We start from the raw sequence: 16409 nt of genomic DNA on the forward strand, positions 1-16409 counted from the left end.
TTGTTCAAGCTTCTTCGAACAAAATCGAATAATAATACTGTATTTCTGTATTGACAGCTAGCTAGTTACATCAGCAGAATGGTGTAATGTTTTCAGCATTGATACAGTCATTTAGTAGACTTATAACACAGTAAAATATGGATGCTATGGGTATGTAGCTAACAGCCTCCTGTAGCTAGCCTAGTTATATATGGCTTCAAACTTGCTGTGGACATTATAGCTATTTTAGCACACAGTTTATTTTTGTGTGACCTGTTAAATGTGTGTCTATATGGCCCCAGCTAGCTAGCTTTGCAACCTGGTCTCAGAGCATGTCATTTATTATTCTGTATGTAAATCCGGGACCTGCCATTTAATATGATATGTTACGTTTCGTATGGTATGTATTAATTTGTGGATGTCCATCAGCCATTTTGTATGATATGTTACGAATTACAATTCGTATTATATGTTACTAATTTGCAAAACGTACAATATGTTACACATTTGCAAAACGTAAGCTATGTTACGAATTCTAGCTAGGTGGTTAAGTTTAGGAGTTAGGATAACGGGTTAGGGGAAGGGTTAGCTAACATACTAAGTCATTGCAAAGTAGCTAAAAAAGTAGTAAGTTGCTGAAATACTAAAGTTGTCCGTGATAAGATTCGAATTCGCATTCAGTTGCTAGACATTTGCAGTTCGGCGCGAGACGACCGTTAGACCGATGATTTCATTCTGCGCATGAGCTTAGCTAGCCAACGCCATTACATCTCCTACAAGCAAGATCAGGGATTTCTATTGGTGAAGCAATTTCTGCCTATCTCCATACTTTACTGTCTTTGATATCACTGTACATCCTTCTCTATGCAATAGATTACCCCCTGCCTTTCTCCTCCCTGCGCTTTTTGGTTCCACCTCTACGGCTGATGTCTGCATTTATGTGGCAGGTAGCACAACAGAGGGCCATCAAGCACTATGGAAAATTAGAGGAGTTTGTGACAGTGGTAACACAAACTGTTCCAGAACTTATAACTGACAGACAGAGGACATTGCTTCTTCTGGCATTAAGGGCAAGGGTAAGTAAATTCTGAAACTTACCCTGGCTGTAGAAATGTGTTTTACAATGTGTCAGGTGTATGAAGGGCCTAGCCCAAGATGTACTCTTAAGGAGCCTACCATTACACCTTAAGGTCCAATCACTGATATGAAAGGTAAGGTCCTTATGTTTCCAAAACTGTACCGCAAGCGATGCGTGTTAATGTTCAGAACGAGCGTAGGGGCTCTTAACAAAACTCCTCCGTACAGAAGACGCCTTTGTCCAATGAGTCTTCTGTGTAATGTAATGGAACTGAGAGTCATGATCAAGGGCTAGGCCGTGTAGACTTGACAGTTAATGCAGTTTTTGTATTCTGATCATGGAATTCCGAACACATCATGCATCTACACCTACATTTAAATGTGTCAACATTGTGTCCGGATTCCCTTTTCCTGCGCTATATTCAAATGCCAGTATTCATTCTGCAAACGGTGGAATGGGCAAAATATGATAACACAACAACAACTTGATGGCAGTAGTTAACTACTGTAGCTTACTAGCCAGCTAACCTCTGTAGCTAGTCAGCAAGCAAAGCTAAAGGGATTGCAAATGGGTTAGCATAACTCTAGCCAAACAAAAATATATTATTTTTCTAAATATTAGCTAGCTGGCTAGCAATTATGAGGCCAGCAACACGTTCCCCACATGCTAGGAACATATTTCCTCTAGCGTAATGAAATGGTGCCTCTCGGGTCCCAAAACCGTGAGGTGCTTATAACGTTGCCCACTGTATGTACTATCGGTAGCCTGATTGTGTCCAGACTGAGGAGAAATCCGCACACAATGCAGAGCCAGATCTGAACTCAATCATACCACAATGCAACTTTTGTGGGTCTAGAGCTGCATTTAGACAGGCAGCCCAATTCTGATGTAAAAATAATAATAAAATACAAAATTCGTCTTTTGACCAATCAGATCAGCTCTGCAAAAGATCTGATGTGAAAAGATCTGATGTGATTGGTCAAAAGACCAATTAGTGGAACAATTTGAGAATTGGGCTGCCTGTGTAAACACAGCCTTTACCTATATTTTCAATGCGTCTTCATATTCTGATAGCAAAGTCACATGTAAGTGTCAAGTGTAGACACGGCCAAGGATACGGTTAATGTTTTTCAGATAACTCTTCAGCTGTTTCAAGGTGAGCATCCAGAGGACCTCAACAAAATTAAGATCCATCTTGACAGATTCTCATGCTGTGGTCTTTCAAAGGTGAGTTGGTATGGTATGTTCTTAAATGTGACGTAACTGCACTTTTCTGTATATAGGGTAAAATATATAAAATGTTCTGGTTGCCCTGCTTTTTGTACCATTGTGTAGAAGTTGGTTGGATTTATGTTACAGAATAATGATGCACAGATAGATGCTTTGGAAGCAAACCTACTCAAGCTCACCAAAAACCTTCTTGAAGACCCAGTCGAGAGGATCCGGTTCTTCAAGGTATGAAACTGTTTATTCCCAGCTGGCTTCAATCTTAAGTGTGAATAACAACATTTCGGCACTGAATAGCAGGCATTATCAACCAGTTGAATTATCAAAAAAAGTTTATATCAATGTCTGACGAACGGTCAGTCTGCGCTTCTGCTATAGCAACTGCGCCAAGGGCAGCAACATCAATATTATCTCTCCTTGGATTGCGGACGTACTTGTCTGTCATACAAATTGTGGGACTCCTTTCACTTTCTCTCTCCCTCTCAGGCAGATTTCCCTGTGGTGTATGGCTGTGATTTTGACAGAGCTTTGCAGGCACTTGTTTGTCAGTCCCTCTCCAGACTAGAAGATCTGCTACCAGTGCCAGACCTAAAGCAGGTAGAGAGCAAACCAAGGAAGATGTTCATATCACTGATATTCAATGCAGTCTTTATGAGCTCCATTTTGGCTCTATGTTTATATCCTCATATTTAAAATGTTGCATTAAACACATTGAGAGTGATGTGTGAGATATAACAGGATTTCTATGCATTTGTTACACAGCCTTATTTTGGGTGTCCTATCTCAATCTCTCCTCCTTCCCATAGACTGCATCCTGGCTCAGCGCTGTCCCCTCTGCCTCGGATGAGTGTCTGCAGCCTCTTTCTCACACAGAGGACCTGCAGTACCTGCTTCAGCACCACACATGCTGTGGAAAGTTAGACAAAAGTGCTAAACTAAGCTCCTTTATCACAAGACACATTGTGACAGACCACTACGTGTTAACCTTTCTGACATACTGACTTTTTACTTTACTGTCCTCTACCCTTGTGTCTGTCAGCATTTCCCTCCTCGGAAGAAGACTGCATCCTCGCTTCACTGTCCCTCCCTACCCCAGTGGGAGTGGCATATGCCTCTGACAGCAAATTAGATGTCTTGCCTAACTTGGAAGGCTCTACCCATGTAAGCAGAGAGATGGAGGCTTTGTCAGACAGCAGAGATTACCAACAGGCAGAATCAAGAGCACGCTTCCATGGAAACCAAAACTGCAAAGAAGAAAGAGCGTCTACCATGGTTAGCGATGATGGTGAATGCACAGAGGGAGGTGTGGAAGAGGAGAATGAAAACATAAGTGCTGTGGTTTTTACTGAACCAAAGGACCAGAGGAGATGTGAAGGGACTGTTGGGGACCTGTGTGCTGCTGGAGCACCAGACCTCGCTGCCAACTCTCCAATGGTCACCTCCAGTGTGGCTCAAAAACCCTCAATATTTCCCCCCCGACTTACACTCAAAAGTAAAGGGGACCACAGAGTCAATTCCTCCATGAGACCTAGAAAGAGCCCAGGAGGGAGGATGGCTGAGTCCAGTGTGAACTCTGATACATCTCTGCTTGAATCCTCACAGGAAACGTAAGAGCAAAGTGTGTTGAAATTGTGCTTGTGAATTAGGTTTGTTTGACATACACCACTGACACTATGCATCTTTACATTTGAATCCATTATATTAAACTATTGTTATCTACTACTGTTGTGCATTAGTATTTAACTGAACATGCTCTGTGGATCCTCCCCCACAGGACTGGTGCTGAAGAATCAAGACCAGTTTCTCTAGACCACGACGACACAGAAGAGGAAAACAATGGTGAGACTTTTGAAACAGTGGGGCCCCAAGGATTCCATAGTTGTGCAAAGGCCCCAAGGATTCCATAGTTGTGCAAAGGCCCCAAGGATTCCATAGTTGTGCAAAGGCCCCAAGGATTCCATAGTTGTGCAAAGACAATGGCATTTATTTTCTTGCTTTATTCTCCACAGAACCTGCTTTGGGGGAGTCTTCTCAGCTGTCTAGCTGCGCTCAACCACCACTTAGTGACGTATCACCATCCTCGGAGACCCTTTCCAAAGCATTGTCCACTGCACGGTGTATTGCCCACAAGTGCTCCCAGTGTGGAAGGTGTTTTATCTATCCATCTCAACTGGTTCAGCATCAGCGAATTCACACTGGAGAGCGACCCTACAAATGCACACAGTGCGGAAAGACTTTCAGTAATTCAACTGGGCTTTCAAAACACCACCAAAAACACTGTCTAGACGCGTCCTTCGATTGCCCCAAGTGCGGGGAGAGTTTCAGATCTCTCCGCGAGCGGTTCAGACACCTATCTACTCACAAGTCCCTCAAATGTCTGTTGTGTGGAAAGAGTTGCCGGACGACTTCTGATTTGCGAAAGCACCAGCAAACGCATTGTGTGACGCCTTCGTTCAACTGCTCTCTCTGTGAAAAACGTTTCAAGTTCCTGTCGAGCCTAACCAGGCACAACAGGACCCATTCTGTGGAGGGGGGGTATGCTTGTTCCAAGTGTGGGAAAACGTTTGGATCTTTAAGTGAACGGCTCCAACATAAGAAGACACATAGGGCACAGCTCAACTGTACGGAGTGCGGACGGAGTTGCAGTTCCCGCTCCGAACTAAAGAGTCACCAGCAAACTCACTCTCATGAACCTCTCTTCAAGTGTCGACACTGTGAAGAGAAATTCTTTGGGTCAGTTGAGTTGAAGATACACAAAATAACTCATGCAGTGGACAAACCCCATCAGTGTGATGCGTGTGGAAAGTGCTTTGGCGCCTTAGCCACTCTTGTACTCCACCAACGGACACACACGGGGGAGAAACCCCACACGTGTCCTCACTGTAATAAGCAGTATATCTCCAAAAGTCAGCTGACGTCACACATGCGGACTCACACGGGCGAGCGTCCATACAGCTGCTCTTACTGCGGGAAGTGTTTCTCTCAGTTGGCTAATCTTACTGTGCACACAAGGATTCACACGGGGGAGAGACCCCACATTTGCTCTCAGTGCAAGAAAGGGTTTTGCTCAGTCGGTGACCTGCAGAAGCATGAGCGCTCTCACACCAAAGAGAAACCTTACAGGTGCACAGTTTGTGGAAAGGCCTTCACAGTGTCAAGTCATTTGACGGTTCACATGCGCAGTCACACAGGAGAGCGCCCCTACACCTGCCCTGAGTGTGGAAAGAGTTTTGCGCAGAGCTCTGTGTTAACTAATCATCAACTCACCCATACAGGACAGAGGCCATACTCATGCCATCACTGTGGAAAAAGTTACACCCGTCTCACACACTTGAAGAGACACCTACAAACACACACTTGAGGGAGTACGGGGTGTTTTCCTGTTTTGGTTTCATTCTGTAAAGCGTTACTTCATGGAATTAGTGCAGATTGCTGTTTCACTGTCTGTCAATGTGTTATGTTGAATAACATCAATGTATGACTGAAAACAATGCTAATTCTTATGCCTTTTTCTCAAACTGTAGTTTATTGTGCACATTACTGCCAACATGGATGGAAAGTAAACATTTCAAAAGATAAAATAACCTCTTTCAAGTTATGTATCAAATAAATGAGGCATTTTATGAGATTTTCTAGCTTGGGCCTGCTTCTCTCTGGCAGTTTGTGGTTTGAGTCTGAGTTTCTTTTGAATGTCTTGTAACAAATGTCTGCGTAAAAACTAATGCAAAAACTGAAAAGACTATTTGAACTTTTGACTGCAACAATTAATTTTGTTGTCGTCCTGCAGCTCTAACATTATGGCACAGTTCACTCATTCAATTCAATTAATTATATTACCTGATCTAAAACATTTAAAAAGGGGAAAAGGTTGTCAAAATCTGGGCCTAATTTAGATACTAGACCTACTGTAACAACAAATGTGAGATGTTTGCCCATTTGAAATGATTTTAACGAACAATGAAATTGGTTGATATCATTGAGAGTAAAGGTTCATATTCATCCAAAATAAAGACATAAAAAATAAAGACATAGAAAAGTATTTAATTGTGGAATATTACAAAATTATATGACAACACATTATATGCACAAACTATGTAGAAAATAATACACACCATTGAGGTTAGCTACATCTGTAGCCAATATGTAGTTTATTAGTTAAAGTAAAGAGAGGGAGTTTAAGGACGCTTGCAACTGAAAAGGTACCGTTCCCTTTGAATTGTATCCATTGTCTCAAACAATATGAATATAGGTTGGTTACCACTGTATTTATTGTCTTCCTACAATGCAAATGAAAGCTGCTATACAGTAGGCTTAATTTATTATGTTCTACCTTACCTATTCTAGATATAATAAGCAGTTGGCTTAATTAAAAATAATACACAGAGACAGTTGTCAGTAAATGTAAATATAGTTTTTTTTATTAAACGTGTTAATAAACCGTTGATATATTATAAGTGGAACACTTAAACTGCTACAAATGACATCTACATTTCCAAATGAAGATGGGTCTTTTAGCAATTACGAGTGTTTTGTAATGTTATACGTAAGCTTTTGTGCAGGGTTGTGAGGCGTATTTATGGCTTATGGTCATGTATATACAGGCCACTTTCAGTTGCCAAACTTTGCAGATAGAAATGCCATGAATAGAGCCGACATGATTCCTTGTTCTTCATGTCGGAGAGGCATGTTTGTTTTACGTTACATATTTCTATCTGAACGTTTCAAAACTAACTTGTGACCTACTGAATGTGCCCCTAGTATGTGAGGTAGCTCTGTCATGGTGACTGCACTATACCCATGTATGGAGTTCCTGCTACAAAGGCTGAGTTTACACAGGCAGCCCAATTCTGATTTTTTTCAGAAATTTATATTTTGACCAATCAGATCAGCTCTAAAAAAGAGCTGATGTGAAAACATCTTATGTGATTGGTCAAAAGACCAGTTAGTGGAAAAAATATCAGAAAGGGCTGCCTGTGTAAATGAAGCAAATATTAATTTCTGTGCCTATATACGGAAGCGCCTGCCAAACGGCCACATTCCCCATTGACTGTGGATTGGATATGTCTTCCGATTGCTTGGGAATGTCCTCCCAAGCCCACTTTATCATCTTTGATTGAGATATCTAGAAAATATAGTTTTTGTAGGCTCTGATATCTGATTGGATATGAGTTCCTTTGTTCCAGTGGGTCATTACCAGTATGTCACCTGGATTTCATAGAAATATAATGAATAGAACGGGAGTCCCTATTCAAGTCAATTATTAGTCTGTTCTATTTCTATGCATTTCATCCTATCCGATAGGTGAAATCCAGATAGATAACTTTAGAAAGACTGGGCCCTGATGATTCAGAACCATAATTGTTAGTGAAAATAGTATATTTTATATAATACACAACCAACTCATACAGTGCAACTGCAAAGGTATTCAAGGTGCAATAAAAAAACAAAAAAATCATATGGCCAGGTAAGCATTCTGAAGGTTAGAAAATGCTCCCACTTTACTTTTTGGGTATTTTGTGTTTAATTTGCAGAAATCACTTCAATGAGTCCATTTGCAAGATTGACACACAGAAAAGAACATCAGGAAGAACAAATGACATTACGTTCAGTAGCAGAGGAGCGATGTATCTCATACCTTTACCTTTCTGGGTGTTCAATACAATCACCAGCATTACTTTAGCATCGTGAAGAAGAATTGTATATATTTTATTCACACAGAAGATATCGCCATTCTTCTAGGAAACTGGTCCTGAGGTCCATAGTGTCGGTTCTGGATGAGCCACTACCCCCCAGCTGGAGGACTCAGTCCCAACTCTAAGCTTGTCTGCAGTGATGTAGTGGTAAAGCAAATAGATGGGTAAACTGATCGTGGTGAAAAAAGTAATGCTCCCTATACTTTCAATGCATTTTTCGGGGCCCCCCCCAAAAAAACTTCCTCTGTAGTAAACAACTTGGAAGAACCTCTGTGAAACCTGTAAGGCTGCGTTTACACAGGCAGCCCAATTCTGATCTTTTTTCACTAATTGGTCTTTTGACAAATCAGATCAGTTCTGAAAAAGATCTGATGTGATTGGTCGAAAGACCAATTAGTGGGAAAAATATCAGAATTGGGCTGCCTGTGTAAACACATCCTATGTGAACTGTGTTGATTGAATCATGTTGTTTCTGGATGGGGTGATAGTAATATCTCTGTTTCAGCTCATATATTTTACCCACTGCAAAATGAGAACATGTTACTGATAGAAGCAAAGGAAGATACAGGTAACTGCCAAAAATCAACAGTGGGGCGTTGGGCCTGCCAGAACAGTTTCAATGCCCCTTGGCAGTAGAGTAGAAGTGTCTGGAACTCTATTAGAGGGATGTGACACCATTCTTGCTCAAGAAATTATATAATTTGGGGTTTTATTGATGGTGGTGGAAAAGCCTGTCTCAGGCGCCACTCCAGAATCTCCTGTAAGTGTTCAATTGGGTTGAGATCAGGTGAGACACACCCTTTAAACCCCCTAGGCCCCTCTTTCAAAGTCACTGAGATCTTTTCTAGCCATTGTAGCCAAAATAATGGGCAACTGGGTGTTTTTATACATGACCCTAAGGAATTCTAGGCCCGTCATGATGGGATGTGAATTGCTTAATTAACTCAGGAACAACACCTGTGTTGAAGCACCTGCTTTCAATATACTGTATATTGGTCATTCTGAGCTTTGGCTTGTTTGATTGCAACGAGGCCCAGCCGGGGGCCATCTGGCGTCCTCTGGTCTACCCAGGATATCTAGGGCAGTCCCTTCCCAGTTCTGAACAGTCACCTGTATGGTAACCCTGTCAGCCAGTGCCAGATGGGAGCACACCAGCATGTCATGATGACTAAAATGCTTGACTCAATCCATCATCTACTTTAATGTTTTGGAATGGCACCATGTTCACACAAAGGCTAAACGGTTAGCATTTTAGATGGATATGTTTATTGATATATGAATGCACAACTCAGTTACAGAAGAGTAGATTCTGCCGACTATACTGCACACATAACAGCACACTAAATCACTATATCAACATGGAAATAAATCCAGGTGCTGAACATTTCAACAATTTCACCAAAACTCCATATAACGTTAAGTAAACAAACAGATGGAACAGCCTCAATATGTACATAAGCTACTCCACTGGTTTTCATCCTTGACTATTATGCAGTGATTTTAAAAGGGCAACTTCACTATTTAACAACTTAGTGTTAGATGGTTCCTCACCTTGAAAGTAGTCTATGGGCCAGGAAAACCTGTAATCTATCAGTTTTCTTTAAGCAGCCACTACAAATTTAAGCTAATCTTAGCCACCACTAACTACAAATCAATGGGAGTGATATGGGCAATTGTGCAATTGTTCTAAATGTAATCCAATATTTGGTTTGGACATTACCATAAGGTAATTTAGCAATAAAACAATTTAAAAACATGTAATGGATGCACATATCACTTCCATTGATTGTCAGCTAGTGGAGTCTCAAGTTAGCTTGTTAGTTTGTAGTGCCTGTTTAAAGAAAACTGAAGCATGGATTACAGTGTCTCCTGGCCCATACACTACTTAAAGGGTGAGGAATCATCACATTGTAAATTACTGAACTTCCCCTTGAACTGGGAAACAAGGCTTTAAAGTGTTGAGGATATGATAAATTAGTTTGGTACTGGGTGTACTTCCTGCATTTCCACTAATGCCACTATTACAAAAGCTCTACCAAAAAACACATTGTAAATACACACTACAACTTTCAATGATTTTTCTTCATGTGATAGTTCAGGTGTGAACTGCGTTTGTAAGTATTTGGGCAACGAAGACATGAATATGGCCTCTCCCCTGAATGAACTAGCAAATGTTTTTTTAAGCAAGTTCTCCGGATAAAACCCCTTCCACATTCATTACAAGTGTAAGGACGCTCTCCCCTATGCCCACGCATGTGGACAACTAAATGGCTTGACTTAAAAAAACGTTTGTCACACTCTTTGCATTGGTAAGGTCTCTCCCCAGTGTGAAAGCGCTGGTGTACCTGCAGATCCCCTCCTGATGGAAACGCCTTCCCACACACAGAGCACATGTAGGGTCTTTCGCCTGTGTGGAGCCTTATGTGCACAGTGAGATTACCTTTCTGAGTGAAACATTTTCCACAGTAGGTGCAGGGGAAGGGACGATAATTCAAATGAGTACGCACGTGATCCTTGAGGCGTCGGTTTGTTACGAAGGACTTTCCACATTGGTGGCAATGGTGTGTTCTCGGAAGTTGCAATCCTTTCTTCTTCGGAAGGTGCGACGATGGCTTCAGATCCGACCTCTTGTGGGCTTCCACATGGTGCACGAGGCTGGGCAAGTTGCTGAAGGTAATTCCACATTTGTGACAGTCAAGCGTTTGGGCGACACTGTGACTTTTCTCGTGGGCGTCCAGTTGATTTGATTCGGGAAAGCTCCTTGCGCAGTGAGGGCACTGGAATGGATATTGCGGTGACGTCTTAAAACTCTTCCCGCTTTGTGGACAGATGTACATGGATTCGTTGTGTGGACACTGGTGTCTCAATTTCTCACGCAGAGAACCAAACTCTCTCCAGCACTTCAGGCAGCTAAAGGCAGTGCCCACACATTGCATCCTCTTATGATTTGACAGACTTGTAAAGAATTTGAATCTATTCCCGCAGTTGGAGCACTTGTATGGATTATCCCCACAGTGAATTTGCTGGTGTTGGACAAGTTGAGACTGATAATTAAAGCACTTCCCACACTGAGGACACTGGTGGAAAATGTTAATGTGTGATGAACTGGAAGTAGATGGGGCACACTCATTGGAAGCTGAAGAAAGGGGTGTCAACACCTGAAACGACACCCCTGCAACGGTGTCTGTGGAAAAATGAATAAAAACATTGACGTTTCCCCTACAATGGTCAACTGAGGCTTTCCAAAGGGTAAATGTACTTGACTAAAAGCTTATGAGGTCTCACCTGTATCACCACCTTGCATGACACTGGTAGGAGAAAGACCAGAACCAGCCCTGTGAAAGGCACAAAACAGAAATGCAAATTGATGACCATTACTAAGTCAAGTGGTAAAATTGTTTGATGCACTGTTTCAAACAACAAAAATGATAAATGAATGCTCACAGTGTCCAGAAAGTATTCACACCCCTTTACTTATTCCACATTGTTGTTACAGCCTGAATTCAAAATGAATTCAATAAAAAAAAAATCTCACCCATCTACACACAATACCCCATAATGACAAAGTGAAAACATGTTTTTAGAAATGTTTGTACATTTATTGAAAATAAAATACAGAAATATCTAATTTACATATGTATTCACACCCCTGAGCCAATACTTTGTAGAAGCACCTTTGGCAGCGATTACAGCTTTGAGTCTTTCTGGGTAAGTCTCTAAAAGCTTGCCACACCTGGATTGTGCAACATTTGCCCATTATTCTTTTCAGAATTCTTCAAGCTTTGTCAAATTGGTTGTTGATCCTTGCTAGACAACCCTTTTAAAATGTTGTCAGATTTTCAAGTAGATTTAAGTCAAGACTAACTCAGCCACTCAGGAACATTCACTGTCTTCTTGGTAAGCAACTCCAGTGTAGATTTGGCCTTGTGTTTTAGGTTATTGTCCTGCATCTCCCAGTGTCGGGTGGAAAGCAGACTGAACCAGGTTTTCCTCTAGGATTTTGCCTGTGCTTAGTTCCATTGAGTAATGTGTTGTATTGGACTTGCCCCAAACATAACACGTTGTATTCAGGACAAAAAGTTTGCTTTGCCACATTTTTTGCAGTATTACTTTAGTGCCTTGTAAACAGGATGCATGTTTTGGAATATTTTTTTTTTCTGTACAGGCTTCCTTCTTTTCACTCTGTCAATTAGGTTAGTATTGTAGAGTATCTACAATGTTGTTGATCCATCCTCAGTTTTCTCCTATCACAGCCATTAAACAAACTATTTTAAAGACATCATTGGGCTCATGGTGAAATCCCTGAGCGGTTTCCTTCCTCTCCAGCAACTGAGTTAGGAAGGACGCCTGTATCTTTGTAGTGACTGGGTGTATTGATACACCATCCAAAGTGTAATTAATAACTTCACCATGCTCAAAGGGATATTCAATGTCTGCTTTTTTTCATTTGGACCCATCTACCAATAGGTGGCCTTTGCGAAGCATTGGAAAACCTCCCTGGTTTTTGTGGTTGAATCTGTGTTTGAAATTCACTGTGCGACCTAATTGTATGTGTGAGGTAGTCGTTGAAAAATAATGTTAAACACTATTATTGCACAGAGTGAGTCCATGCAACTTCTTATGTGACCTGTTAAGCAAATATTTACTCCTGAACTTATTTAGGCTTGTCATAACAAAGGGGTTAAATACTTATTGACTCCAGACATTTCAGCTTTTCATTTTTTATTTATTTGTAAACATTTCAAAAAACATAATTTCACTGACATTGTGGGGTATTGTGTGTAGGCCGGTGACAAAACATCTCAATTTAATCCATTTTTAAATTCAGGCTGTAACACAACAACATTTGGAAAAAGTCAAGGGGTGTGAATACTTTCTGAAGGCACTGTACCTTTTCTGTGCTGACTCGTCCTCTACATCTATGTCATCTTCATTCGCTTCATCACAGGTTTCATCGCAGCCTATAATATCTCTTGTGCTCCCCATTGCCACTAAATGTGCTGTCCTCATATCCACACCAGTGTCCAGATTGGTACGGTTTAACTGGTCAGGGAAGGCATCAGATTCAATATCTGATTCCTGAGGAATGTCAGAGGAGGAAACTGCACACAGACAAAAAACAAATACGTTAAAAAGAAATGTAATATCTGCCGGGCTGTTCTGAATACTTATCTCATATCCATAATTTACATTTTAATCTGTGAAATTGTTTATTATTTGGCTAATCCATCCAAGTTTAAATCCCTTTAAAATTAACAAGAAAGGTAAGGAACATGGTGAGAGGAACTTCCTGCACATAAATAATCTTATTATCCTCAGATGCAGTTGTTTCATCAATAAACCTTATACGACCATGTGGTACTAAAATGATGCATAAAAAAAGGTGTACTTTTCTTACTGTTTGTGTACAATGTTCTGCATTGTTTGTAATTCTGGAGCAGAAACTGGAGATCTTCTGAGTGAGAGAAAGACTGCAGGCATTCATCCAGGCCAGAGGAGCCAGCACTCAGCAACAATGCAGTCTAGGGAAAAGAGGGACACAAATAAAATGCCAAAATAGATTGCAGGCCAACTACAGTTATTAATTTGAATGCCGTTGTCTCAAGACAATCTTATGAAAGTGACTTCTGTACCTGCTTAAAGTCTGGTAGTGTAAGCAGCTCTTCCAGCCGAGTGAGGAAGTCACAGACCAGTTCCTGAAGCGCTTGGTCAAAATCAGGTCTGAATTCCTCAAGGAACACCACCTGAAAAGATGATGGAGAGTCAGTGAGATACCGCAAAAGGGAAACAGTTAGCCTACTTAATGATTGATTGGGAGACCCTGCATGATCCTACTTTGGGTGCCAAGTATTTTTCTTCTCTCTTGCTAGGGTCCGCTAGTCATGATTTATCATACAACAAAATGCTATTTTTCAAGGACATTATTACTAGGTTCCCCCTGGCTGTACCATCGATGCCCCCCTCCAGTCAAGCCATATGGCAGAGACTGCCTTTACAAACAGCCTCAACTCCCTATCTGAAGCTGACTAGACACCATTCACTTTCCATTTTGATAATTTGTTGTTCCAGTTTGTTTTGCTTTTGAAGCGTTTTGAGATTCTATTTTGTAATGAGAAGCGCTATATAAGCTAAATCATTTATTATTAGGTTGAGTCAGGCTAAAGAAAACATTCAAGTAAAACAGGTTGAAGACAAGCTTGACATGAACAGCTACTTACTTGAACAAAGTGTTCACGCTCAACTGGATCTGTAATCAAGCTTTGGGTGAGCTTGGAAAAGTTAGCTTCAGGCGATTCCATGCCTGCATCATAGGACTGCAAAACAATGTGGGAAACAAACCGAAAAAGGACAGTCATTTTTATACTTGGTGTTAAAGGGGATGACAACTTTCCCACAACTGTCCTTACCAACAAACTTAAACTCTTGATTTTAATGTGGCCAAATTATCAGGGTGTTTATTCTCATACAAGTGTCCAGCAGGGGGGGAAAAAGTTCAAATCTTGGCATTGTCCTAGCTATGACATTTGATTTACCAACCTGAACTTGTGCAAGTTGAGAAGACTTTATAGAATAAAGGAGGGTTTGGAGGCTGACAGGGTGTTCAGCAGAAAATCGCCCCAAAGTAACCTGCAAGAAAAGTGGTGTTGGAGTCTGATATTTTGCATAAAACTATTCTCAGCACTTCACCCATTTATGTGATCCTTACCCTTGCTCTCAGCCCCAAAATAAGGAGGGTCCTCTGTCTGTCAGTCATAAGTTCTGGGACAGTTTGTGTTACCACGGTCACAAACTCCTCTAATTTTCCATAGTGCTTAATGGCCCTCTGTTGTGATACCTGCCACATAAATGCAGACATCAGTCGTAGAGGTGGAACCAAAAGGCGCAGGGAGGAGAGAGGGATGGGGGAATCTATAATGTGAAAAGCACAGTGTGTTAGATGGCTAGCTAAATCAATTACATTTAGTTATGCATATCTTAGCTACCGTTATGTCATAATAACATTGTCATAACAAATGTTAGAACATTCCCAGCAGACAATAGCTTGCGCCGAATGTGTACGTGTGGACACTCAATAACATAATAATAGCTAGCTAGCTAGTCAATAACATAATATATCGAATGGCACAGCTAGCTAACGTTAGACATACAAGAGGTTTTGCTAGAAACCGCACAATAGCTAGCTAGATAGCCAGCTACTTCCTTGACGTCAGGGTCGTTTTCACTAGACACCAAACGATAGAAAACTGACCGAAACGAGGAAGGACGACCCGAACTTGTCCAATTAGAAACGCTCGTTTACATGTTCCGTTGCAAAACGTTTAGCTACGGTTTGCACGGTCATAGCTAGCTAGCGACCTGGTTATTACGCCCAACCTAGGTTAGAAAGCTATCTAGCAAACACACATTATTGTTTTCTATCTTGCCAGTTACCACGAATACCGTATACATACCCATTATGGCCCATGTGCCAATCAGTATTTTAGCTACCTTAGCTAGTGAGCGCCGCATGAGACTGTAGAAAGTAAATCTAGCTAGCTAACGTTACCACCATAAAAGAGGATGTGAAACCTTTGCCACCAAGTACTATTTTAACGTCAGCGTCCAAAAAGTCTTCAAAATAAAAGTCATCAATTATGCTAAATGTGTAATATTTAACTATCAAGCTATTCAATAATGTATTTATGAACCTGATTATTGCCAATACAATCTGTATTTTTGCTACTACTAACTGTATTTACATGTAACCATTAACTTAATCATTAGCATATTAAGAGATCTAAGACATCTGTAACAACGGCATTGTATAGACTAACATGATAGACATCTACATCATCATGACCATACCATATCTGTCTAAAATACTATGCCTACTAATCACTTCCTCATGCTGTGATTGTGAATTGAATAGTCATAATCAATGGCAGCCTAAGATGTGTCCATATCAAGGAAAACTATGGAGGGGTAGGTGCTTACATCTGCTATTTTAAGGTATATACTTACATTTTTTATTATGTGAGCCACTTGACCTACTGGAGCTTCATGGGAGTGGAGTCACAATTCTCTGTGACATGTCAGACCGAGGGACCATAGGGAATCCGGTCATTTCTGATAGTTGAAAAGGTATCCACAAGTGTGTTTACCTGTGTTGTTCATGATGCCTCTTCATTGCTAATCACTTCGTGCCAATATAGAGCACGGCAGTCACACACACTATACCCTTTTCATATAATTCACTGTACACTATTCAATAAGTAAATACTGATTTTAGACCCACAATTCTATGGAAGAGGGTGAATGTTTTCAGAAACGTGTGTTCTGAGCAGCCAATAACCCAGAAAAAAGAACATACAACCTGTTCTGTCTCAAAGTGAAACAATGAAGACAATGGACCGACTTAATGGCATTGCGATAGCATGTGATTGTGCAGGTTG

General features: G+C 40.9%; 2 protein-coding genes across 7 annotated transcripts; one reads left to right on the forward strand and one right to left on the reverse strand.

Annotated features, from left to right (window-relative positions):
• The first annotated feature begins 653 nt into the window (after window positions 1-653).
• On the forward strand, window positions 654-5912 carry LOC121543469 (oocyte zinc finger protein XlCOF6). Of its 3 annotated transcripts, none has more exons than XM_045208901.1 (8): window positions 654-1055; window positions 2192-2284; window positions 2417-2512; window positions 2771-2881; window positions 3091-3211; window positions 3324-3902; window positions 4059-4123; window positions 4294-4311. In XM_045208901.1, the coding sequence occupies exons 1-6, from the start codon at window positions 906-908 to the stop codon at window positions 3893-3895; spliced, it is 1143 nt and encodes a 380-aa protein (XP_045064836.1). In that variant the 5' UTR covers window positions 654-905; the 3' UTR covers window positions 3896-3902; window positions 4059-4123; window positions 4294-4311. The 3 variants fall into 3 exon arrangements, with proteins under 3 accessions (XP_045064836.1, XP_045064834.1, XP_045064835.1); XM_045208899.1 differs by having other exon boundaries at window positions 661-1055; window positions 3324-3891; window positions 4294-5912; XM_045208900.1 differs by lacking the exon at window positions 2417-2512 and having other exon boundaries at window positions 661-1055; window positions 3324-3891; window positions 4294-5912.
• A 3308-nt stretch (window positions 5913-9220) lies between these two features.
• Window positions 9221-15550, reverse strand: LOC121543935 (zinc finger protein ZFMSA12A-like). Of its 4 annotated transcripts, none has more exons than XM_045208903.1 (9): window positions 15429-15550; window positions 14684-14812; window positions 14515-14604; window positions 14196-14291; window positions 13611-13721; window positions 13376-13499; window positions 12869-13079; window positions 11263-11312; window positions 9221-11161 (listed from the first exon to the last, which is right to left on the reverse strand). In XM_045208903.1, exons 2-9 carry the CDS (start codon window positions 14729-14731, stop codon window positions 10047-10049), a joined length of 1845 nt encoding a protein of 614 aa, XP_045064838.1. In that variant the 5' UTR covers window positions 14732-14812; window positions 15429-15550; the 3' UTR covers window positions 9221-10046. The 4 variants fall into 4 exon arrangements, with proteins under 4 accessions (XP_045064838.1, XP_041709997.2, XP_045064839.1 ...); XM_041854063.2 differs by having other exon boundaries at window positions 14684-14886; XM_045208904.1 differs by lacking the exon at window positions 15429-15550 and adding an exon at window positions 15126-15397.
• Window positions 15551-16409: the final 859 nt, after the last annotated feature.

This window comes from Coregonus clupeaformis, chromosome 28 (assembly GCF_020615455.1).
Source record: "Coregonus clupeaformis isolate EN_2021a chromosome 28, ASM2061545v1, whole genome shotgun sequence".
In the NCBI taxonomy this organism is placed as follows: Eukaryota; Metazoa; Chordata; class Actinopteri; order Salmoniformes; family Salmonidae; genus Coregonus; species Coregonus clupeaformis.